At 39.2% G+C, this 25,761-nt stretch overlaps 1 protein-coding gene across 1 annotated transcript; it reads left to right on the plus strand.

Annotated features, from left to right (window-relative positions):
* Positions 1-3,375: 3,375 nt before the first annotated feature.
* On the plus strand, positions 3,376-4,353 carry LOC149239987 (uncharacterized). The gene has a single exon (XM_089370021.1). It carries the CDS (start codon positions 3,376-3,378, stop codon positions 4,351-4,353), a length of 978 nt encoding a protein of 325 aa, XP_089226147.1.
* Positions 4,354-25,761: the final 21,408 nt, after the last annotated feature.

Raw genomic sequence — 25,761 nt, forward strand, 5'->3', positions numbered from 1 at the left:
AATCAACACAGACTCTCCACTTTCCATTCTTTTTAGGAACGATGACAAGTGGTGACACCCACTGACTGTCAGATATTGGATAAATAAAATTAGCACTGAGGAGTTTTTGTAGTTCTTCTTTCACCACCTCCTATATTGCATGGTTCATGCAACACTGCAGTTATCTAACTAGTTTGCAGCCATCCTTCAAATCAATACGGTGAGTGAATCGATTAGGATGGATCCCTTTCATATCCATATAGTCCCATTAAAATGCCTTTTTTCATTTCTATAACAGCTATAAAAACAGTTGGTTTTGCTTGGTAGTTAGGTTGGCGTTAACATTCAAAAAATTTCCAGATTCTATCTCAATTGGACTACTGTAATTATTCAGAGCGGTTCTCATTTGTTCAAAATCTATATCTTCCACCTCTTCTTCCTCATTTTCATTCTTAATAGAAGCAACAGAAAGTGAGTTAATAATAAAACCATTAATGACATCATCTTCTGTCTCATTTTTGAAATAATGGGCTTTCCCCATAGTAATGAGTGGCAGGGAAAGATTTGACTCAGGCTCAAAGTCATCCCACCAAGGGTTGTATACATCCATATTTGGTTTTGGAGGGTAAAGGCTAAGTTTCTTTGTTTCGTGGCCATTCGAGATCACCATAAACCTCAATCTGAAGCCTATAAATGCATCTACAATGACCAGCCAAGGTATCCCTAGGATCTAAGGATGTCTCCCCAAATTAGATTTGGGCTGCAAGATAAGAAAGTCAATCAGATACCTCCAGGAAGCTATTATAATCATTATATCCTCTAACATCCCCTCGGGTTTAACACGGGACCTGTCTGCTAATTCAAGTATAGTAGGAGTATGTATAAGTCCCTATAGCCTGAGAGTGACAAAGAAGTCCTTTGTTGTTACACAAATGGCATCCCCGAGATCGATCAATGTGTTGGCTATGGGCTGATCATTAATGTAGACAGTGACCGTAGAATTTCTTGGATCATTGTACTTGGTTAGGAGAGGCTGAGCAGTCATTAATTTGGATAATTTCCCCATCACATGTATGGTGGCAGGGTCTTTAGGCTTCCTCCCAAGTTTCTTAATGCACAAATCTCTCACTATTTTAACATAAATATGTACTTCTTTAAGGGCTTGTAGCAGAGGAATTTGTACATGCAAATTTTTCAACTCCCTAAGAAAATCATATTCGGGTTGTGAAGTCATCCTAGGTTCGGCCAATCTCTAAGGATATGGAGGGTCCTACGTTACAATAGTTGAACCTTCTTTTACAGGTGTATCAACCTTCCTCGAGTTGGATGTTACAACAGTAACAATTCTTCCTGGGCCGGCTGTTACAGATGTAACAAATTCCTCTATATCAGTTGTTGTAGGTGCAGTAACCACCTCAGAGACTCTGACATATCCTCTGGATGGTTCACATTCCTCCTTTGTAATGATAGGGGAGTGAGTTGGTTTAATTACCTTGCCCAATTGTAGCTGTATTTCATTAAGTCTCATGGGGGTAATAAGGTAGGTCTGGAAGGTAGTCAGAGCCTATATGACCTGATTTGATTTATTATTTGGATTTGTGTTAGGTTGCACAGGTAGCTGGGGTCACACAGGTGGTGGAGGAGCAGGAGCTTGGAAAGGAGGTAACTGCAACTGTTGTTGCATGGGTAGTCCAAGCAGAGCTGAATCCTGGGTATTTCCTCTCCAATTTTGGTTAGAAGGATATGGTTGAGATTGAGGATATTGAATAGGAGGAGAAGGAGACTACTGGTTCCATGGTGAAGGAAACTATGATGAAGGAGGGGTAGGATATTGCCACGGATATTGCTGAGTATTATATGCATTGTTCTATGTATTGAAAGAGGAAAAGTCTAGAGACATACCTGGAGGTTGCAATTGCCATGGCCTCCCTGGTGCGATGAAATAAGAGGACTGCACTTCTTCACTTGATTCTTTGAGTACTGTCTTTAGTCTAGGAAGCTCTGGACATTGCCTTGTCTAATGCTCCAGCTCGCAAATGTTACACAAGATGATGTTGTTCAATTCACACTCCCTAAAAGGATGTTTCTTCCAACAATTTGGGAAAACACAAGTAGAGGTGTGTTAGCTTCTACTTGTGTCGTCTTAATTTGTGTTATCATTATCTGGGTAGAGAGTACTGAGGATATTGGTCTTGAAATTTCTGAACATGTTAGACACCTAATCCTCAATGGGTTAGTGTGGAAGCCGAATGGAGAAAAGGAGTCCAAGAGACCTTGGGACGTGGAACCCAACGGTCACATAATGTACTATAAATGTATATCTCTTGTTAATAAAAATTGTATTGTCATGTTTTAGCTTCCATATTTCTCTTGTTGCCTATGTGTGTTTAACATGGTATCAGAGCAGGCGATTGCCGGTCCTACTCCAATTTGAGCCACTTGTTTTGTGGTCTCTATATATATGTCAGTTCTGTCTTTCTCCTAATCGGAATTGAGCAGAATTTCCACCTTATAAAGCATTTTACTGTGTGTAGACCTGCCAGTTCTACCCAGTACCTGTAACGCTCCATTAATTCATTGTCTGCCAGAAATCTGTTGCCTCTCCTACTTGACCTCTGGCACTGTATACGCATGGCAGCAGCCTGAATTTCACTGCGTGCCAATGCATCAGTTACAGTTGCTTTTGCGTGGAAAGTTGATCAAGTGAAGCTCCAGCTTGCTGAGTCAATAACTATTGTATGGACTGAATGACTGCTGGTGTTGGCAAACCTCCAGTAGCTGATTGTAAACCTGTTGATCTGAAACCCTCTACTTCATTGCTTTCTAAGGGAAACGAAATGAAACATGGCCTTGATCAACCTGAGTGTCATGAGTAGGTAAGCTTGCATGCGAATTGGTTATGATTTTATCACTCCCCTCAAGACGCAAGGATCTTTTGATGGTTGTCCGTAAGTTTAACTGTTGAAAGAACAAAACATGAATGATGGTTCTCAGTGGTAAGCATTCATTTTCAGCTGCATGAGTACATGCATTTAGTGAGAGATTATAATAGCTAATTGTTTGGCATAGTTGCTCCTTTTCACTCTCCAAGCCAAGGATGTGACTTCAGATAATTGTCGACAGCTCTGTACAACCCATCATGCAAAGACTTGGAGTTCTCTGGCAGAACCTCTGTCAATGACTTGAATTTGGCTGGTTTCAGGTTATATACCACTGTCCAATGTCTAAATGCTTGTGAAGGCTACTCTTACATGTGTTTAAAATCCACTTCACTCTGCGTCCATACGTCCCTCGCCATTGGCTTCTTCCGCTCCAGCGTTTGACACCTCTTCTCCAGTGTTTGGCATCTCTTCGACACCAGCTTTTGGTGCAACTTCGACACACGCATTTGGTTCTATGACATCTACTCCATTTGGTGAAACATCTACATTTGGACAAAAGCTTTCATTTGGAGGATTTGGATCACCAAGTCCTGCTCAAGCAAGTCCTTTTGGAAGCACTTTTGGACAAACGCAGCCAGCTTTTGGGAGTCAACTTTTTGGTGCAAGCAGTCAACCTGCTTTTGGTTCAACAACTACACCTACATTTGGAGCTTCCAGTACTCCAGCTTCTGGGGCTTCCACTACTCCTTCCTTTGGTTTTGGGAGCACTACAGCTTTTGGTCAATCAACTCCAGCATTTGGTGTTGCATCTACTCCAGCATTTGGGAGCAGCACAACATTTGGAAGCACTCCATCTCCTTTTGGTCAGAGTTCGGCTTTTGGAGCTCAGTCAACAACTCCAACATTTGGAAGCTCGGGATTTGGACAAACTACCTTTGGTGGACAGTGCAGAGGTAGTAGAGTGGCACCGTATACAAGTACAAATGAGGCAGAGACTGTAGGTGGTCAGGTACCGGGGAAACTTATCTCCATATCTGTTATGCAACAATACAAGGATAAAAGTCATGAAGAATTAAGATGGGAGGATTATCAATTGGGAGACAAAGGTGGCCCAAATCCGGCAAGCCAACAACCTGCAGGGGGCGGTATCTTTTCCCAGCTGGGACAGTCTAATCCCTTTGGTCAAACAACACCTTCTTTTGGTCAAACAACACTTGCCTTTGGTCAAGCATCTGCTGCAAATCCTTTTTCGGCTACATCGTCTTCCAGTCCTTTTGGTAATAAACCACCTGGATTTGGTGGTAGCACATTTGCATCTTCATCAGGTTCTGCATTTAATTCACCATTTGGAGCGACCTCCTCATCCACCCCTTTTGGGACAGCTTCTTCAGCTCCATCTCTTTTTGGATCTTCAACAACATCAGCCTTTAGAGTGGAACCCACGAAGGAATATGTTCATAAAAAAAAAATGTCATATGTGAAACATTATTAATACCAAACAGATTGTGGAAGATTGTGCATGCTTCATTGGTATCTTTCTACGAAGACTGTAATTTGGTATGGGTATGTTGGCTCACATATATGATGCATGGTTGGTGCGTGGCTGCTATTTAAATCATTGAAACATATAAAGTCAAATTACAATGTTATTTTGGAGATAATTGCATAAATATATCCTATTTTTTTTAACTATTTTGGGCCCAGCTCCACTTCTATCTCTAGGGATTTATTTCTAGTTGAAATCTTTTGAGGTCTTCATTTTTGCTGAGATAATGGCCAGAATCAATAATTTTTTAGAGCTATTGAGCACATTAATGTTGTCTACTGTTGAAGACACGGTGAAGGTCAACAAAGACACTCTCTATGACATTTAGACCTGCCTATATAATGCACAAGAAAAGATCAATTTTTTGCAGCTTGAATCACAGCTACAACAAGAAGAGCTACATCAAAATAGACATCATTCTGAACCTGTTTCTGTTTAGAATATTGAGACAGCAACCCATCAGCAACAAGTCAATAACGTTATAGTTCATTCAGATTTAATACCTAATAAAGCAACAGTTGTACATGCAGATGCAGAATTTCATCCTGCACTTTCCAAGCCCATCATCAGACCTTGGGAAAAGCTTGTCCACAACAAGCACAAAACTGGTCTTGGATATGACAAGGACATGTCCTTTCATATTCCAGACTACTCAAAGCCCATTCAGTTTCAGAGTGTTGGATTCATTCATGACAGTTCACTTGCTCCTAATGACAGTTCACCTCCAGTTGTTCCAGATTTTACCCCTCTTCCATAGCAACAACAACAACAACAGATTGTGAAATGCCAACACTGTGACCGAGTTGGCCATTTGAAAGATCACTGTTTTGATCTTCATCCATGTAAGCACTGTCATAAAACCAACCATTCTTCACACAGATGCTTCAGAAATAAACGTCCTGCAAGAACAAAGATTCATCTTGGATGGATCGCTTCTTGGCAATGGGCATCAACAGCCAAGAAGATATTCCAAACACATGTCAGAACTTGTTCCAGAGTATTGAATAGTCTTGCAGTTGAGTTTTCTCCATCATCTCACCTTGTATCTGACAGGGGGGAAATGATGGTCATCTACAAGCTTCAAAGTCACATCAAGAGAGCCTGAGCCACAACCTGCCACACCAGTTTCAGAGTTGTAGCCAGAGACAAAGATGCTCATGAACATGCCTTCAATTGGTAATCTGGAACAATTCCTCTAGCAGAAGACTTTAGCTTCTTGCCATTTTTGGAAGAGTTCCAGGAACAAAATTGAGGACACTTCCTCTAGCAAAAGACTCTAGCTTCTTGCCAGTTTTGGAAGAGTTACAGGAATTGCATCAAGCATTCTAGAGTTGTTGGTCATCCTTAAACCATCACAGGTTGAGACTTCACTTTTCAGGTTGAAGTTCTCCCTTTAATTGGGGTGAGACCTCCCTTTATTGGTTGAAGGTTTCCCTCTTCAAAACAATAGGAGCACTTCCTCTAGCAGAAGACTTCAGCTTCTTACCAGTTTTGGAAGAGTTCCGGGAACTGCACTAAGCGTTACAGTGTTGGTGCTCATCCATAAACCACCACTCTTTATACCAACATTTTAGAGAGCACATTCAGCCTAGTGTTGCCATGCAGTTTTGCACATTTTGTATTACAGCTCTCTTCTTGGACTCATACATAACCCTTCGGATTAAGGGGGGAAATGTTAGACACCTAATCCTCAATGGGTTAGTGTGGAAGCCGAATGGACAAAAGGATTCCAAGAGACCTTGGGATGTGGAACCCAACGGTCACATAATGTACTATAAATGTATATCTCTTGTTAATAAAAATTGTATTGTCATGTTTTATCTTTCATATTTCTCTTGCTGCCCATGTGTGTTTAACAGAACAAATTCCCGATCTCTTCTCTGGTTACTCCTCCACCTGCATATTTTTGTATTTGGGCAGAGGCATCTCGAATTGTACTCCTCCCCTTGGACGATCCTCGAGAGCATCTTAGGCAAAGCTTAACAATTTTAGCGAATGGATCTTGCGATATATCCCATTTTCCTAATAGGTTCAGGGTGTCAAGAAAATCATCCCTCATTCCCCTGATAAATATAGTCTTCAAGATTTCCTGGTCTAAATCACTATATTTAGACCTATGCAGATGATAGTGGAACCGTTCGACATAATCTTCCAATATTTCATACTCCTTCTATGTCATTCTAAATATCTCTTCCCTTAAATCCTTGGTTCTGCAATAGTCCTGGTACTTTTATAGGAACATCTCCTTCATATCATTCCATGTTTGAATAGAAGCAGAACCTAATCCCATGAACCATCTCAAGGACTCTCCTTTTAAAGTAGCAAGGAATAATTTTAATTTCTGTGCATCTGAGGTATAATCATAACTTCTACATAAGACATTGAACTCAAATAAAAATGTGTCTAGATCTTCCACAGTCATCCCCTGGAAGGATGGTAAGGATGATAGAGGAATATTTTTCATAGGAGTTTTAGCTCTAATATTCCTGATTGGGAACTCAAAGATGGTGATAGTAACATATGTTTTAGCATTGTTGTCATTGTTGTCCCCCATGACTAATTCTTCTAATCCTTGCTATAGCAGACATCCTTCAAACTATTCTTATGATGGCCTTGTAGATGTGATTACTGCCTCAGATACCCCTGGGACTGGTTGTTTCACCACACTACTTGTATCTGTATATTGATAAACCAATAGGTGCTTTTCCATCTCAGGTGTTTGATGTCCCCCCTTAGTTTCCCCTTGCCACTTGGTCCTCAAGTTCTGGCTACTAGCTTCCCCTTCCTGCTCATGAACTGTATTCTTGATCTTGGGGGTATGGCTGCTAGCCTTAGAATGATATGGTCCTGAGATGGAGGAATCAGAGGTCTCTGCTTTTGTTATGGGAGTAACATATTTCTGCAGCCCTGTTTTCCTTGCATCCATTTGAGAGCTAGATTGTTCCTTTTCTACCTTGGAGATTAGTTCCTGGATAAATGTCTTCCTTCCCAAATCTACACTCTTCCTTTCCCTTTTATGACCCATTTTTCCTGTGACTAATTAGAGTGGGGGGTTATTTTATTATCTCTATAATTCCTAAAATTGCACACATGGACCCTATGTGTATTAACTCACACCCTAAGTGTCTCAGTCTTCGACAGTGTTGAGTCCGCCCAGGTATGTTAGAGCGATGCGCAGGTTCTTACCTCTCGTCTTACTGTCCAGCAACTAAAGAGTTGAAAACACACTAAAAAAGCACCAAAATTCCCTAAGTGCCCTAATAATCACAATGATAAGCCCGCCCAGGTTTTTTAGAGCGATTCACAGGTTCTTACCTCTCATCTTACTGCCCAACAACTGTGGACTAGGAACACTTTATATCAACCAAAAAAAATTTCTGACTGTATCATCAACTACCATCCCCGGCAACGATGCCAAAATGTAGTGCTATTTTAATCAATCTTAATTGATCGAGACTGCAACATTTAATTGTCAAACAAGGGTAGGTATTGCCGTTTCAATGGAGTTTGCACTATCTGTGCCAATACACTCCAGCCAAGAATAAGGAAATGCTGAAAACAGTAAAAGATGTCGTTGATCTAAATTGTTGAATCGAACCATGCATGTAGACATAAAAAAAACTCTACAGGATTAAATCACACTTCAAAGCTATCAAAATAAAGGCACGCCACACAAGAACTAATATCTACTCTAGTTGGTTACTACCATTATGTCAATTAACTCAATGTAACAACATAATATAAATGGAAACCACAACAAATGTAATCCAAAATTTGTACAGAAACATTGAGAAACCGTAAATCAGTTAGCTAAACTAGAATGTACACTACCTCTATCACTGCAATCCCTACCAAAGAGGAGGGCCCTTCTTCCTCAACAGGGTGCAGGAGTAACACAAAAGTAATTAATGAATCAGCTGAAAAGTAGTAACAACAACACTGTGCTAATTAATATTAAAAATAAACTCATAATTACAAAAGCAGAGTAACAATACTTTTCTATATGCTGCGTGCTTGTACATGAAAAATCAAGTTCCTTTATAGTTTTTACAACTCGAAATTAGAAAATAGACCAGTCATGAAAATCTCACTATTCTCATGTTGATCAAAAATAAAAATAGTTACAACCTTTTCTAAATAAATATACATCAATTATGATTGAAACTGCTTGGGTCTTGTTGCTTCCAAAATAAACAATCCCTACTGCTGACAGTTGTTATGTGGAATAGTACCCACATTTTCCATCATTAGTGCAACAACATTGAGTGAATGGCAGTTCGGGATGTCACGACATCACTGGAGACAACACTTTTCGTGTGACGGTGGACTCTTCTATCAGTGGGTAGTGTAACAACATCCTCTAATAGTATCCAATGTGTAACAACAACCTGTAACAACATCAAATGTGTAACAACAACCCATAACAACATCCAGGGCATAACAGCAAACCATTCTACCCTTCTCTTGTAGTTAATCCACGTTGCTTGTCTTCTCCATAGCTTTGTTCTCACAAGCCATCACCTGAAAAGAAGAAGAGCTTCCGAAAATACTTCTTCAATACTCTCCCAGTTAGCCACAAAAAGGAATAAAGCCTCGTATTATTCGGTAAAATTCAACAAAATAACATGATAGTAGACTAGGTTAAACAAGTGATAAAATAGGGAAATGGATCATCTAAAGTCATAGGCATGGAATACAGAAAGGTAAAAACTAGGGAAAGAATGTGTAGAAAATAGGTAAAAGGCCACACCCAACAATCAGGGCTAGAAGGTTGGGGGAGGTGGGCTTCTTAACCTGGGTGGGTTTGAGCAGCAGTAAATCCTTGCTAAGGGAAAGGATTTGTGAGCACTGCCAGTTGGGGTGGCGCAGGAATCTAAGGCGATTGTTGACCACTAGAAGGTGCTTGAGCTTCCCACATTTGGCACATCTAGGGTAGGAGGGTACACTCATGTGCATAGTGGCCATGTACACCACAACATGCACAAGGCTTGCTCATATGAATAGCCTTGTTCTACTTGGGTTCGATGCCCTGTTGCTGGTTGTTGGTTTTCGGCTGGTTCCCCTGGGGTTCACTAGGCTAGTTACCTTGCTTACCCTGATTACCCTTGTTACCCTTCCCCTTATTCTTTTTCTTCAAATTTTAGGGATTGGTAGCACTCTGTTGTGCAAACACCTAACCCTGAGGAGGTGGTGGCTTCTGGGGCTGAGGATGCATGGGAGTCTATGACGCTAATGCTTGAGGGGCTATAGCTCTCGGTTGTGCATAAGGATGAGCAACAGTTTGGTAGATGGGTTGGGGTCTAGGAAACATGTTGGTATTAGGAGGGGCATAAGTGTTGGAGGAATTGGTGCCCCCCTGCATGTAGCCATAACTCTGTTGAGTATATGGCGAAGAGTGTGAAATAGATCCATTGATACTGTTGGCGGCATGAGATGTCACCGGTGCATTGGCACTTCTAGGACGAGGGAGGTATGAATGATGGTATAGACATAACCAAATTGTGCATAAATCAAATCATATCTCAAAGTGGTCTGGAGAGCTTCTTCCTCGATCTGAGGAAAATGGGACCTGACATCTTTCCCAATGGGGGATAAAAGTGTCTTAAGGAACCAATCTATATAGACACAGTCTTTGAAAGGTGGGGCATGACATGTGCTCCTCCTTTGATGCCATTCTTGAACATGGTCAGAAAGGCAAGTGGTGGAGGACTAATAGAATTTGGTCAATAGCTTCGTACCAGTGTTGTACTAGAGAGGTAACTGGAAATATGAAAGGAACGCTTTAGCAAGCATTGCAAAAACGGAATGAGATGTGGAGGGCTGATCTACATACCATTTTTTAGCATCTCTAGTGAGAATGCGTTGGAAGAGCTGAAGACAAATGGAGTCATTGGTTATGGAGTTGGACAAACACCACATGTAGAACGATCAAATATGGTAGGTAGGATCCTCTCAACCAATACCCCCAAACTTGGGGATGTTTGAGGGAAGCCCTTTCGGCATAGAGGGCCAACCAGAATCATGGTGTATGGGGTCATTTATCAACTGGTTAAGATCTGGTAGACTTAACCTAGCCATAAAGGGGATCATGGGAGCTACCGGAACGGTTCTTGAAATTGTTCTGCTTGATGTGACCACTGATATAGAACTAGAACCAACACTAGTTTGGGTTCCTGCACCAGCTATGGATCCAAACAAGGTGACGATATGCAATGAAGGAGGCTCGGAATCAGATGAGGAATTAGGACAACCAGGAGAAGATTCAGTATGGGGACTTGAAGGGCTATGCACTCGAACCTGATGGGGAGGCGTAATACACCCAAGTGGAAACTGGTGGTAAATGCCTAATAGTCTCTGTGACACATGCCTTGGTGGTGCAATGTCGTTAGGACACACAAAACATGGAAATGGTGAAGGGAGATTAGAAATATATCTTTGTCTTGATGCGGGGAGATAAATTTATTACGTTAAGTCTTGGCTTGGCGGTGTAAACTAAGCACCCTTCACTTAAGGTGTGCTTGTGTGTGCAAGTGTATTAATTGATTAAGCCCAAATCGTGTATGTAAAAAAGAAAAAATCTCGCTGAAAATAAACTGAAATAAATAATAGAAAATGAACAACAAAACAATTAACTCAACCCCACCCAAACTGGGTTTGTAAACACTGTACTGGTTGGTGGCTAAACAGGAAATGCACTTAAACGGTCAAGAGATCTGAAAGTCAGTGTGACTGAGATCAAGTGACACTAAGCTGCTGGAAAGTGGTGCAACAACAAAAAAAACCAGAGGGAAGATTGTTGAAAAAAGATAGGGAGATGGGTGAGACACCTAGGGAAACCAATGGGACCCTAAGGCAAATGACCAAACAAGTGGAAATGTGACACTATGGATGGTAACAACCTATCTTAAAAGATCTGAAATAGAAAGGTACAGATCTTGAAAATGTGGCTGAAAGTGTTGTAGAAAGTCAAACTAATCACTCAGCTAAACTCCTCCTAGAAGGGTGGAAGTGTACTAGAAGCCCTAGGGGAGGCTAAATTCTACTTTGAGGAGTAAAAAAAAGTGGATCAAGGCCTAAGTGGGATGAGATAGAGGTTAGACACCCAACAAAAATCTCTCTGCAAAACCCAAAAACCGATCTGAGAAAAATCCTAAAACCCAAAAAATCACAAGTAATGACCTCTTTCTCTATAGGGATCGCACTTTTTGGGTTGAAAGATGCATTCTGAAGCCTATATCACACTTTTTGGGTTAAAATTTGTGATTTTCGTTTTGAGGACCCCAGTAAGCAAATCTCAGAAAAAAGTGTTGCCTTTTTCGCAGCTGGTTCCTGTGACCTGTGGAAATGACCAGAAGGCTTGTGGAAGTCAAAAATATATTAGATCCAGGGTTAAAAAAATAGGAAACATTAAGAGAATTGAAAAAATAAGAAACCCTAAGCTAAAAACCAAAGGTCACCCAGGTTTCTGGATTTGAAGTATAAAATCCAGTGGAGTCGCCAATTTTGTATTGGAGACCCAGGTTTCTGAATCAGAATTATTCCCCAGTGGAGTCACCAATTTTGTTGTAGTGTTTTCTTCTCAATGATGTACGAAAAGAACCCACTTAATATTGTGGATGACAAACACTCTCAATAATCTAAATGGCTACTAAACATTATAGATCTGTAGCAACTAATAGAAACAAAACCTGCAAAAGTTCAAATCTATGCCACAATCATAGTTAAACAACTAAGTCCAATCATCCAATGGAAACCAGATATGTAAAGAATAATTTTATTATAACACATGTGAAGGGAACAAATAGATGGTACCAATCCGTCTCTATGGGATGGGTTCTTGGCTATTTTCATACGTCTTCAGCTTGTGTAGAGTCTCTCTCCTCTATAATGTGTAAACCCAACAAAAATGTGGTGTGCGACAATGAAAATAATCAAAGTTACAACAGTGAGTGCAACAATGAAAATAATAAAAAGTGAATAATGAATGGAAAACCCTTCTATTTGTAACAAAATATTGAGTTATCCTTGAATAATGAGAAATAATAAAATATTATTGATGCCATTCTTGGAATAACCACTTGGAATATTTTATTATATTTGGTTAGGAGGGAAAAAGTATTCAAACTTTTATTTAGAAATAATAAATAAATAAATGATTTATTTATCTTCTCAACGAATTACTTAAGGAATAATAAACAAATAAGGATTTGTTTAATTATTCCTAAGGGATTTAGTCAAAGTTAACAAAGAATAATAATTAGTTAGTGATTAATTAGTTATTATTAGAGAAAATAAGATAAATAATTATTTATCTATTTATTTTTCGTTATTGGGTCAAATTTGACAAGGAATAATAATAAAACAGTGGTTTAAATAATTATTCCTAGAAGAAAATAAAAATAATAGTGATTTATTTAATTATTATTCATGGGTTTGACTATAAATTACTTAACAAAGGTGGTTTATTAAGTAATTTCTCACAGTAAAAGCAATTTTACTATGGTAAAATTGGCTTTACATGATGTACTTCGGCCCATCTAGTAAATTAGGCTAGATGATCAATTTTTTGGTGATAACACATAGCACCATATGCATACAATACCACATATCCATCATGCACCAGTACAATATGTACACAATACCGCATATCCAACATGTACATAACACCATCTATGCCTAGTATTGAGTATGTAATTTTCATACAACACTATCTATACCATCTTGTACATAACACTTCATAAACAGCATGTACACACACTATATATACACAACACTGCATGTGCACACATCATATATGAAACATGTACAACATATATAGTATATGCACAATAGTAGTACCACACATCAAAAACTACATTGTCCTTACCAAGAAACCTTTCCTCCTGTGTCCTATCGATGCTTGTCTTAGCATGCCGCCTACCACACTTCTTTGATTCCGTTGGTGTATCCTTCAACGTTACCTATCATAACATAAACATAGGCATAATACAAGCATATAAATTCATATTCACATGACACTGACCTCATATATTTGTCATGACTACTCTTCCACTTGATTCCTCGTGAGACCAGGAACCTCTTCATGCCATTCGCTTGCATAAGCAATCATTCCTCCACAAGAATGATTCCTGATGACCCTGTCAGACAGTGACATAGATACATGTACACATACATACACCATAAAATAATAATGATCTCGTCATACATAGATACATATGTACATATAAACATTAACATAAAATAATCATGATTCATGATCACCCTATCAAATATGACATACATACATACATGTATACATATATAAACAACAACATAATCATGATCATAAAATAATTACCAGATATCAAGGTCAAGGTTAAGAGAACTTCCTTTATTCATGCACAACATGCACGATATTGAGAACAATAATTCCCAACATAGCCAAGGCATTTGACACCTCAGATCCATTTACTTTACCTTTTCTGGTTACCTTTCTCATGATTATACTGCCACTATCCATTTACACCAATGGACTGAACCAATCTAATCTGATTGTCATAGTCTTACCTTTTGTTGCACTTACTCATACACTGAGCTTCATCTGGGTCTTGCATTACTTGCATTACCTGTTGGGTACCACACAACTCTCCCCAAGCTCCATTAACTTTCCTCTTTCCCAACCAATTCCCAAGACTCAAAACAATAAAAGGCAAGTCAAGAAACAAACAAGAAGAAGATCATGGAAAACCAACAACAATACAACACCAAAAACAAAGTGGCATGGCCATGAACCATACATAATCAAAACCAAAAATCAAGCATAAAAAAATCATAAAACACTGAAATCACAAGACTTCCAAAAAACACCATGACTCAACCCCATGATTTCCTACTACTTCCAAGGATTCATGAGTGAAAGCTCATCTAGAGTATTGTTCAAGATCTATGACAGTCTATTTTGTCAATTGATTCATGCCTTTACAATATTAGAACTCAACCTCTTATTTCAAATATCAATCTTAAGATAAAAACCTATCAAATACATATTCATGAATATAACACATATCCACATAATGTCAGTCAAAATTAAGGTTAATAAAAAAATTTGTATTCATGCAAAGCACTCATTCATTTTGAATTGTGGTTTCCAAACATAGCCAAAGGAATTCTCACCCAATTCCTTTATTTTATCCTTTTACCTTGCTGCAATTGCGTCTTATTAAGTGCTATCAAATTCACCAATATGTTAGTTATATAAACAAATGAACTATTACCTTGTCAAGATAATACCAAACACGTTGCCCTTCAACTGCTCACACATGTCAGTCATATGTTTCAAAAATAAATACATCATGTCTATTAAATTGAAATCAGCCTTCAACAATACTAACAACCATGTCATAGTCAGCAATCAACTCACAAGCATAGTCATAATACTCAAACTAGCACCCACTTGCATGCAAGTGCATATCAATTGTCTCAACACATATTGTGTTAGTACAATTGTATTAAAACAAGAGCATTCCTTCATACAATTTTATAAGCACAAACACATATCACACACTTAATCAAGCATTAAAACAACCTATAAAGATACCCCCTTACTATCCATGGTCCACACTAATGTAAAAGGAGGAAGCTACTATAATGGCCCGATCTCCAATATCTAATTATGGAAATGGGATCTCCAGAGCTCTACCAAATTTAACGACACTTGGAATGAAACTGATTTTCATTTCTCATACATTTTATATGAGATTAAGTCAAAGCGTTGCACTTATTCCACTTGTAACATAATAACTAAAAACATGCCACTTTCCCATTTCCTTACATGCAACTTTTCAAATTCCTTGCTTTAAATCTTTCAAATTCCTTAAATGAATTTCTTCAAATTCTTTGCATGCAAATAGGCATAGATCATATACATCCATATTATCAAAGTACAATACTATCCCATCCAAAAAATTAACATTTTCTTCAAACAACTACTATTACATTTGCATGTAAGCATTTCTTCAAACACTTTACATGCAAACTAATATAGAAAACTATTTGTGTACAAGTAAGCACATATCAACTACAAAAATACTATTACACATCAAGACTATCCCCAACCACAAACAACATACTCATTGGGGCATTTTATCAAACAATTCGTATGCAACTAATCATTGAACCATTTAAGCATTTCATCAAACATTTTGCATGCAAACTAATATAGCGAATGATTCAATGCATATATCCTAAACTGTAGTAGTAAAAGTTATGAAAAATTAACCATATGATCAGTGGTGTTTTCACTCATTGTGGTTCAATTTTCAGCTTCTGATACTTCATAGATGAAAAGTTATAACAAAAATACCAACGCAATCCTATTTGGTGCACAATTCTAGGAGTATCTAGAAAGCTTGTTTTCCACTGGTCATATATCCTAAAATATAGCGGATAATTTCTAAAAATTTTGTCTCAATATTAGTGGGATTTCTCCTCATTGTAGAAAAAAATTGAGCTCCTGATAGTTCCCAAAAGAAAAGTTATAACAAAACTATCATCTTTACTTGTTTGAGGCCTGATTTTAGGAGCATTCAGAATGCTTGACTCCCCCTACTCATATCTCCTAAAATATTGCAACCCAATATCTTAAATTTCTACCACATAATCCGTGGTATGTCCCCTAAATTAGCTTCTGAACTCCTATAGAAGATGATAAGTTATTGCAGAAATTCCAACATGAACTATTTAAAGGTGCATTCAGGAAGGTCATCTTCCTTAGATCATAATTCCTAAAGTATTGTGAACCAATATCTGAAATTTTTACCACATTATCAGTGGGATTTACCTTCAATATGGAAAAAATTTCAACTTCTAATATTCCACAGAAGAAAATTTATAAAAGATATGAAAGAAATGTATAAAATTTAAACCTTTGTTCTTCATTTAACCTATGATAGAGCCCATCCAATCCAAGTGTTTGAACCATGCTTTGATACCACTTCGTAACACCCTCGTCCCATATCTACCCAAGAAACTAGCCAGTCGAGGTAAACATGCGACGAGAGGAAAATATGGATAAGATTCAACCTCCTTGGTGACTCTAAGGAATGGAATCGAAAAAGGAATAAACTAAACAATAACCAGAACCCCATTAGCCATGATAGGCCTTTCCTCAAACATATCATCAATATGTAATCTACAGGTGTAAATAATAGAACTGTGTGTAGGGATGTCATACTTATCTGAAAATCGCTGTGAACCATTGTTCCCTCATTCCACTTTCTACATTATCCTCCATTAAGTCATAGACACATTATCCATTCACATACAAGTAAAAACATGCTGAGAGCCATACAGAGTTGTTGTCATAAAATGTGCATATAACCTACATAATAGGAACATGAATACAATAAACATATCACCCATAAAATCTATAAATACATCAATACCTTTACATATCAAAATCAAGGGAATGGATTTCTCATTAAGGAATGCAATGAACCAACCGGAGATGGGACTACCATGTTCCACCCGACCATAGAATGGATGAGCCAAATATCTCTTTAGCCATTCACCCATGCCATATTCCAAGCATGAATGTGGGATCTCATAGAACACATCAATCAAACGCCATCTAGCGCTTCCAGAGGCCATCGACCTCAACCCATCAAATAGTGATTCCACCTCATAGTCAGATATCATGAAAACCCATCATCATATTGGTCTCCATCCAAGCCTTGCAAGGCTTCTAGAGCATTTTTCCAACTAAGGCTTCCATAACTAGTAACTAAACCCACAACTTATACATGGCTTCCAGAGCTTTTTTCCAACTAAGGGTTCCAAGACTAGTAACTCAACCCAACAAGGTCTTTTAGAGCATTTGTCCAACTAGGGCTTCCAAAAATAGTAAATCAACCCAAGTTGTTACAAGGCTTCTAGAGCGTTTGTTCAACCAGGGCTTCCAAGACTAATAACTCAAACCGAGTTAAGGAAACATGAGAACCAACCAAAAGAAAACAATGAAAGTAAACCCACAATCACCATGGCTATCCAAGAAATGGCAAGGCTAGGAAATCCACTTTCAATCTAGGAAATCCTCCATGCCCATGACAGATCACAACTAAGAAACCAAATGCACGTGCCATGTAGGCCAAAATAGTCAAGAAATCATACATGCAACTCGATACCTGTAAGAAAAATGATGTAGATGTTGGGAACCAAATCGGCCTACCTTTTTCCTATATTTCCAGTCATCTTTTCATCCCTTTTGTATTCATTCGCATACATTTACTATGTAAAACTATGAGATAATTCCCCTTTATCATCTATTGGGATATTTAATTAATGAAGTAGATTCATGAGGGTTTTACCTATGTGAATTCCTAAAACATGTTATGACCATAGACTATGGAGCGTAGGGGTTGACCTCATGGCATATCACAACAGTTCCATGATTGACAGTGGCTGATTGACCACGATGAAACAACATAACTAATTTGTAGCTGTTCTCAACTCGTTTTGGTTCATTCCTGTTCTTTCTCTCTCAGCGCTAGCACTGTGTTGAACTGATGTATATCTTTGGGCATATAGTTGCCAGGTTTTCGAGAGAGATGTTACTCCCCTTTGTACTGTATAAAATATAGGTCATTTCTGTACAAGGGGTTAGCCAGACCCTGCATTGTATTGTAACAACATTGTTCAAATTAATAAAATACAACCCTTTTCACTGGTCTATATTTCACTGTGAGTAACGCAACCCTGATTAGAGAGTTGGACCTGCTCTTTTGATCAGGTTCTGCGTGTTTCCTTGTTATGTGTGTATTATTCATTGCTGCATTTATTTCTTGATTTATGTTACAGATTCTTTAGGTCACTGTGAATGCCTTTCTAATTTCTGCAATTGAGTTTCTATTTCGATTTCAGCAATGATTTGATTTGGCAATCACTAACCCTTGGTCGATGATAGATTGTAACCTTGCCCCTGCATATACCTTGTGTGTTGCCTTCAAAAGAATACGCACCCGGATTGATATATTAATGTAGGTAAAGGGGTGAATAAATCATTCATACTTGAACACCAACATTTTGGCGCCGTTTTCGGGGAGGCTAATGAGGTGCAAGACACGATCTGTATTAACCAAAGGGTCAATCTCTCATCTTAGGGAGAGAACGAACTTTCTCACTCTGCTCAGGTCCTCAGCATAGGTATTTCATTTATTTCGTGTTTTTATTGTTTCCTGTTTTATTAGGGCTGATCTCTTGCCCTGGGGAGGGAGGAGTCCTTTGATGCCCTACTCCAGGCTCTGAGCTTAGATTTCCCTTACATTTTTGTTGTTTTGGTTTTGAGAAACCCAATCTCTCGCCCTGGGGAGGGAGGGGTCCTTTGACGCCCTACTTCAGGTCTTGAAGTGTTAGGTTTTCTCGTGTGTGTGTTATTTTTCTTGATTGGGTTTCTTGTCCCAGGGAGGGAGGAGTCCTTTGACACCCTCCTCCAGGCCCTGAACCCTAGGTTCCTGTTTTCTTTTCTTTTTCTGTTAACTATTCTCTTTTCAACATGATCTCTCGTCCTAGGGAGGGAATGGTCTTTTGATGCCCTACTCCAGGTCTTGAGCACTGTGATTTGGTAGCAACATCTTTCATCACACCAACTTTCATAAATAGAGAGCCAAATAAAAGGGGCAAAGGGAGAGCCCAAAAGAAGGGAGGATAGGATTTGGGAAGGAATACTTATATCCAATAAATCATTGCAAAAGCTATATTAGAGGCATCTTCCCATGCAGCCGTGAGGACCGGTGCGTAGCAAGATCTGAGGGACAATCTGTAGATCAACCAGTGCTATCCATATCAACCCTACTGATTCGATACAACAGGCCCTTCCAGCAGCCGGAGAGACAAGAAACAATACGATTAATAAAGGGATATCATTGCTTGTAACAAAAGAAGAAGAAGTTGCAAGTAAAGCATCTGAGGGAACGGTTCATCCCAGTAGCGAAGAAGAAGTTGCAGAGAGGAGATTTGAAGGGTCCAGCCATTGTGACAGGGAGGAAGAAATTGTAGAGACACTTCTATCACCAAAGGATAGAGGGAGTGTTGTTAAGGCAATTCGAACCCCTGTGATAAAAGCCCTTCCTGCGGAGCCTGCTGAAATCCCCAGTGAGTATTGGAGGATATTCATGGCACCCACAACCTATACTATTGACATCGAAATTGGGGATCTTGGGACTGGAGCACCAACAAAGCCCATTCCTTCAACAGCTTTACCCAGTTTCCATGGGCTTACCTCAAAAGACCTCGACACGTTTTTGTTTGAATTTGACATTGTGTGTTGAGGATATGATTATATAATGGATGCTAAGAAATTGAAAACATTCCCTGCTACGATAAAAGGGATAGCCCTGCAGTGGTTTATGGGTCTTGGGGGAAGGTCTATCACCACATGGGAGGAGATGAGAACTACTTAATTGGATAAGTACTAGGACTACTATAAATCACGAGATATTAAAGGAGAACTTTTCAAATTTACACAGAAAGAGGACGAAAATATGGAAGACTGTGTGGAACGCTCTAAATACACATTGCAGAGATTAGGACACTCTAGCTTGGATAAGGACATTTTGAAAATTATCCTTCTCCAGGCCTTCTGAGAGGACTCTTTGGAATTGTTAAATATAGTTGGAAAGGGAGATATATCAAAGCAGAACTTTGACACCATCTCTGAGTTGTGCATCCAGTGCTCAAGGGGAGTTGCAAGGAATAAACAGGGGATTTGATCAACAAAAGTATCTGGTGGAGGTGTTACAAAAGAAAAAATTGGGAATTTGTTGGACAGCCTGAGGACTGATATCCTGAGTACCTTGTCTGAAAAAATAGACACGCTGCAAGTAAAACAGAAATAGCTAGAATTGGAAAGAACTATGGCTGTATTTTGCCCAACATGTAGGAAGAAACACCCACAAAGGGAATGTCCATTAAACTCTGTAGAGGAGTGTGCAATCTGTGAGTTGAATCATGCGACAAGTTCATGCCCATCCTTGCCAAGACTAAAAGTGGTTTTTCAAGGGACAGGCGAAGAGATGGAGCAGTTGTACTTTATGGGACCTAAAAATCCATGGCAACCTTGGTCGTCAATGGGAAATCAAGGTATGTTTCCGGATCCATCTCAATATTTTAGTAATTTTAATATGGGTCCCCAGTCCATGCCTTATCTGCCCATGTGGCCCCAATACCAGTTTCCACCTTGGCAGCAGTGGGCTCCTCAAGCTAGTTCGAGTTCCTCATGGGATTCGAACTAGCGGGGACCTTTTTCTCCTAGTTAGCTTCCTTGGTCAATGCCACAACAGAAAATTTAGTTACCATCTAATGTGGCTGCTGATAATTAGCCTGTTTGTCCCTAACTTCCCATCCAACCCAATCTGAATCCTAATAATAAAGGGGCTCAGCAAGCTGACACCTCCTCAACCACCAGTTACTAAAAAATACCAAGCTAAACCACCCTATCCAGAAAGGTTCGCTTTGAGTAAACCAACCCCTCAAGCTAAGTTTGGCTTGTTAGGGGAGTTAGAAAATTTATTTGTCAAGATTCCCCTGTTGCAAGCTATGAGGGGTGTACCTATATATGCAAAAAATCTTAGGGAATATTGTGCTAAGAAGCCTAAAAAGAAATAAAGTGAGCCACTCACCATTCATGTAATGGGGAAGTTATCAAATTTCATGATGGGAAGGTCCATGCCCATAAAGTATGGGGATCTCAGGAACCCAATTTTAACCGTGAAAGTTAATGGGATAGAAATTCCAAATGTACTGGTAGATTTGGGTGCTACCATAAATGTCATCACTACTGAAACTATGCGTGCATTAGGTCTTCATAACTTGAAACACACACCTACAGTGTTAGAACTAGCAGATCGATCTACAGTGAAACTAGTAGGGAAGTTAGAAGATATCACAATTTCAGTTGATTCATGGAACTACCCTGTGGACTTCCCAGTACTCAAAATGCAATCTCCAGCTAGAGGCCATCCATTGATTCTCGGAAAATCGTGGTTGGCAACCCTAGATGCTTATATGGGGTGTCGGTTTGGACACATGATCATTTCAAATGGAAAAAACACTAAGAATTTATTATTATATCCTCCCGCGGAACCTAACCCATCAACAAAATCAACATGCCACAAGAAATATTTACCCAGGAAAGAGTCTGAATCAAAAAATGAGGAGTTAAGACTAGTTCTTACTATTGGACAGGCCCTCTAGCTAAAAACCGAAACGGAAGATGACACAATTACTACCGTTATTAGTGATCCCTATTCTATTTCAGATTTAAATCAGCAAATCTTGGAGTCTTTCTTGAGCTGTGAGACTTAGGAAAGCATTAGAACAACAAATGGATTTGATGAGCTACCTACAACTACGCCCCATGATAGTACTTCCATGGAATTAGAACTAGGAAAAGCCCTGAATATCAACCTAGATCTGTTAGAGTCCTAGAAGAAACAACTCTTGGATGTTCTTCGGAAACACAAAGAAGCCTTCACCTGGGACTACTCAGATATGAAGGGGATTACTGTCGTCCTAAGAGGAAACCCCAGAGAAGAATTAACCCTGCTCTGAAAAACATTGTTAAGGAAGAGCTCCAAAAGCTGCTGGATGTGGGATTTATCTACCCCATTTCAGATAGCCAATGGGTTTCCCCATTGGTACTGGTCTGTAAGAAAAATGGTAAATGGCGAATGTGCATGGATTACAGAGAATTAAATAAGGAAACTCAGAAAGATCATTTTCCATTACCATTCATTAACCAAGTCTTGGATACATTAGCTAGGAAGCAGTTTTTCTCCATCCTGGATGGATTTAGTAGGTACAACTAGATCCAGATAGCTCCTAAAGATTAGGATAAGACCACTTTCACATGCGCTTGGGGAACACTCACACACCAGGTCCTCCCATTTGGTATCTGTAATGCACCTGCAACATTCCAGAGGAAATTTTTAGGGATTTTCTCTGATCTGATGCGTGATAATGTTGAGATTTATATGGACGATTTGACGGCATATGGAGATTCATTCGAATAAGCATTGGGGAAGCTAGAAAAAAGTTCTTGAAAGATGCAAGCAGATGCATGTCTCTCTAAGTATGGAAAAATTCCATATGATGATGAACGAAGGAATAGTCCTGGGACGCTTGCTTTCGGCTGTAGGAATCCTGATGGATCCAGCTAAGATAAAGGTAATACAACATTTTCCAATACCTAGAACACCCACTCAGGTACGTAGCTTTATCGGTTGCACTGGTTATTACATGCATTTTATAGACATTTTTTATAAAACAAGACATCCACTTTTTTAATTACTGACAAAAGATGTAGACTTTGTGTGGACAAATCACTGTGATGCAGCCTTTGTGAAGATCAAGGAACTGGTCTATGGTGCTCTGATCCATAGAGGGCCATATTCGGCATTACCATTCCATATTCATGCTAATGCTCCCCAGATAGTAGTTGGGGAAGTTTTGGGGTAGCAAGTGGATAAGGTACCATATGTAGTTTACTATGTTAGTAAGAACTTGGCTCTTGCTGAGTTAAACTACATAGTGACTGAAAAAGAATTCCTTGTTTTCATCTATGCCATCAACAAGTTTCAACACTATATCACTAGTTACCCCACCTTTGTACACACTGATCATGTAGCCATCAGGTACCTGATGAATAAACCCGTTACTCCTAGTCATATTACAAGATGGCTTTTGCTACTTCAAGAATTTGACATTACCATAGTAGATAAACTAGGGAAGGACAATGTGGTTGCTGATTTTCTGTCTAGGTTAGAAAATAATGCCGAAGGTACACCTATCGAAGATAACTTTCTAGATGAATATCTCTTTGCAATTTTTGCTAACACTCTATTTGCAGATATTTCTAACTATCTTGCTAAAGGGAAGGTATCTCGTCATTTGCCATATAAGGATCAATGGAAAAATATTCATCATAGTACCCAATATTCATGGATGGTAGGATACCTCTTTCATACACGGGTTGATTAACAAATTCGGCGCTATGTATTAGACGAGGATATCTATGAGATATTGAAGGCTGCCCATGGTGGACCTTGTGGAGGACATTTTGTGGATAAAAGAACAGGCCACAAGGTGCTGCAAATGGGATACTACTAGCCTTCTATCTTTCGTGATGCTAGAGATTATGTTCGAAGATGTGACAACTGTTAACGGATGGGACAACCTGGGAAATCAGATGAAATTCCATTACATCCCCAAATAATCCTTAAGCCTTTTGAGAAGTGGGCCATCGATTTCATTGGACCCTTCAACCCACCTTCTCATCAGAAGGTTCACATCCTGGTCTGTACTGATTATGTGACTAAGTGGGTGGAAGCCAGAGCGGTTTAGAAAGTAACAAAACAGGTAGTGGCAGATTCCTTTTTGAAGATATTTTTCCCCGATATGGTACCCCGAGAGAAATTGTTTTAGATGGAGGAGCACAGTTCACATCCCACATGATAGAGAGGCTTGTGCAGAAATATAGGGTTAAACACATAGTAACAACTCCTTACCATCCCCAAGCAAATGGACAAGTAGAGAGAACAAACAAGGTATTGGAAAATATCTTGACAAACACTGTAGCAATTCATTGTCGGGATTGGTCACAGAAACTTCCAGAAGCTCTTTGGGTGTATAAGACAACATGGCAGAATACAACCGGGTTTTCACCATTTGAGCTAGTCTATTGGAAATCCCCCTTGTTTCCAGTAGAGTTTGAGAATAGTACGCTCATAATGGCTTTGGAAGTGGGATTAGACTTATCAGAGGCCCAAAAACACCGAGTGGAACAACTCAATGAGCTAGATGACATTCATTCAGTAGCTATCTAGAGAACCACTGCTATCCAACAGCAGAGAATGAAATGGCATCATAAATTTATCAAGAATAAAGTGTTTCATACAGGAGATTGGGCATTGCTCTATGATTCCCGGTTCAAAGATTTTAAAGGAAAGCTTCGCACTCATTGGATGGAACCGTATGAAGTGGATGTTGTATTCAACAATGGAATAGTCAGATTGGTTATAGTAGATGAAAGTCATACTTCCTTCCTAGTGAACGAACATCGTCTGAAGTTATATCATCGTCCAACTTCTAAGGTTGCCTTCATCAAACATCTTTCTGATACATTTGGTTTGATGGTTGTTGGTGCAGAGAATACTCCCTCTGCCTTCTATATAAAAATAATAAATAAATAAATAGATAATAATAATAATATGCTGTTACTACTTTCTTGTTTGTCCTTTTGCAGGAATAAGAACCGAATTAAAACCAGGAGAAACAGAGAAATTTTCCAAGTAATAGTCATTGTTGTTACTCCACCGTTTTTGTTACTCCATCGGTGTTGTTACTCCGCCATTGCTGTTACACCGCTAGTGATGTTACTCCATCGTTGCTGTTGCTCCATTAATGCTGTTACTCCACCGTTGTTGTTACTCCGCTAGTGCTATTACTCTACCGTTGTTGTTACTCTGTCGGTGTTGTTACTCCACAGTTGTTGTTACTTTGCCGTTGTTGTTACTCCGTTAGTGCTGTTACTCCACCCTTGCTATTACTCCACTGGTGTTGTTATTCCACCGTTGTTGTTACTCCATTGACGTTGTTACTCCGCAGTTGTTGTTACTCTGTCGTTGTTGTTACTCTGCTGGTGCTATTACTTCACCATTGCTATTACTCCACCAGTGCCATTACTCTGCCGTTGCTATTACACAATTGGTGTTGTTAATTTGTAGTTACTGTTACTCCACCGCTGCTGTTACTCCACCATGCTATTACTCTGCCAGTGCTGTTACTCCGTCGGTGCTATTACTCTACTGACTTTGTTACTTCGCCGGTTATTTTTGTTGTTACTCCACCGCCAGGTAGGTCCCCAGGTACACCTTCATTGACTTTTACGAATTTAATTAAAATATTACAAAGAAGAGACTAGTACGTGCCGTAGACGACCACGTTTAAGTTGGGGGGGTCCCATCATAATTAAACGACGGCGTACCTAAAATTGTAATCATTAACAAATCTAATGTGAACGAAAACCAAAAATAGTCCAATTTTGTAATTATGATTCCGATGCATTGGAATTTGAAATTGTACACCAAAAACCTTATCGATCATTTCCTAAGTACGCAGTATTTAATCACCATAATCATTCACTTGCACTGCCATATCTTGCCATTTTTTGTTGTGGTTTTTGACGTGTACCAGCCATTATTACCACTCTTTTACCCCACGGCGACCATGCTAACATTATTGCCATCGTCAGTTGCATTGCTATTACTCTGCCCACCAGCCAACTGTATCCATCGTGTTGATCCAGTTGCTACAACTATGGGT

Source organism: Pinus tabuliformis, chromosome 8 (assembly GCF_031772625.1).
Source record: "Pinus tabuliformis cultivar Carrire ecotype Pingquan chromosome 8, CPIR1, whole genome shotgun sequence".
NCBI lineage: Eukaryota > Viridiplantae > Streptophyta > Pinopsida > Pinales > Pinaceae > Pinus > Pinus tabuliformis.

What these genes read in the sequence shown, in the direction of transcription:
- LOC149239987 (XM_089370021.1), top strand. Translation starts at nt 3,376, where the DNA reads ATGACATCTACTCCATTTGGTGAAACATCTACATTTGGACAAAAGCTT.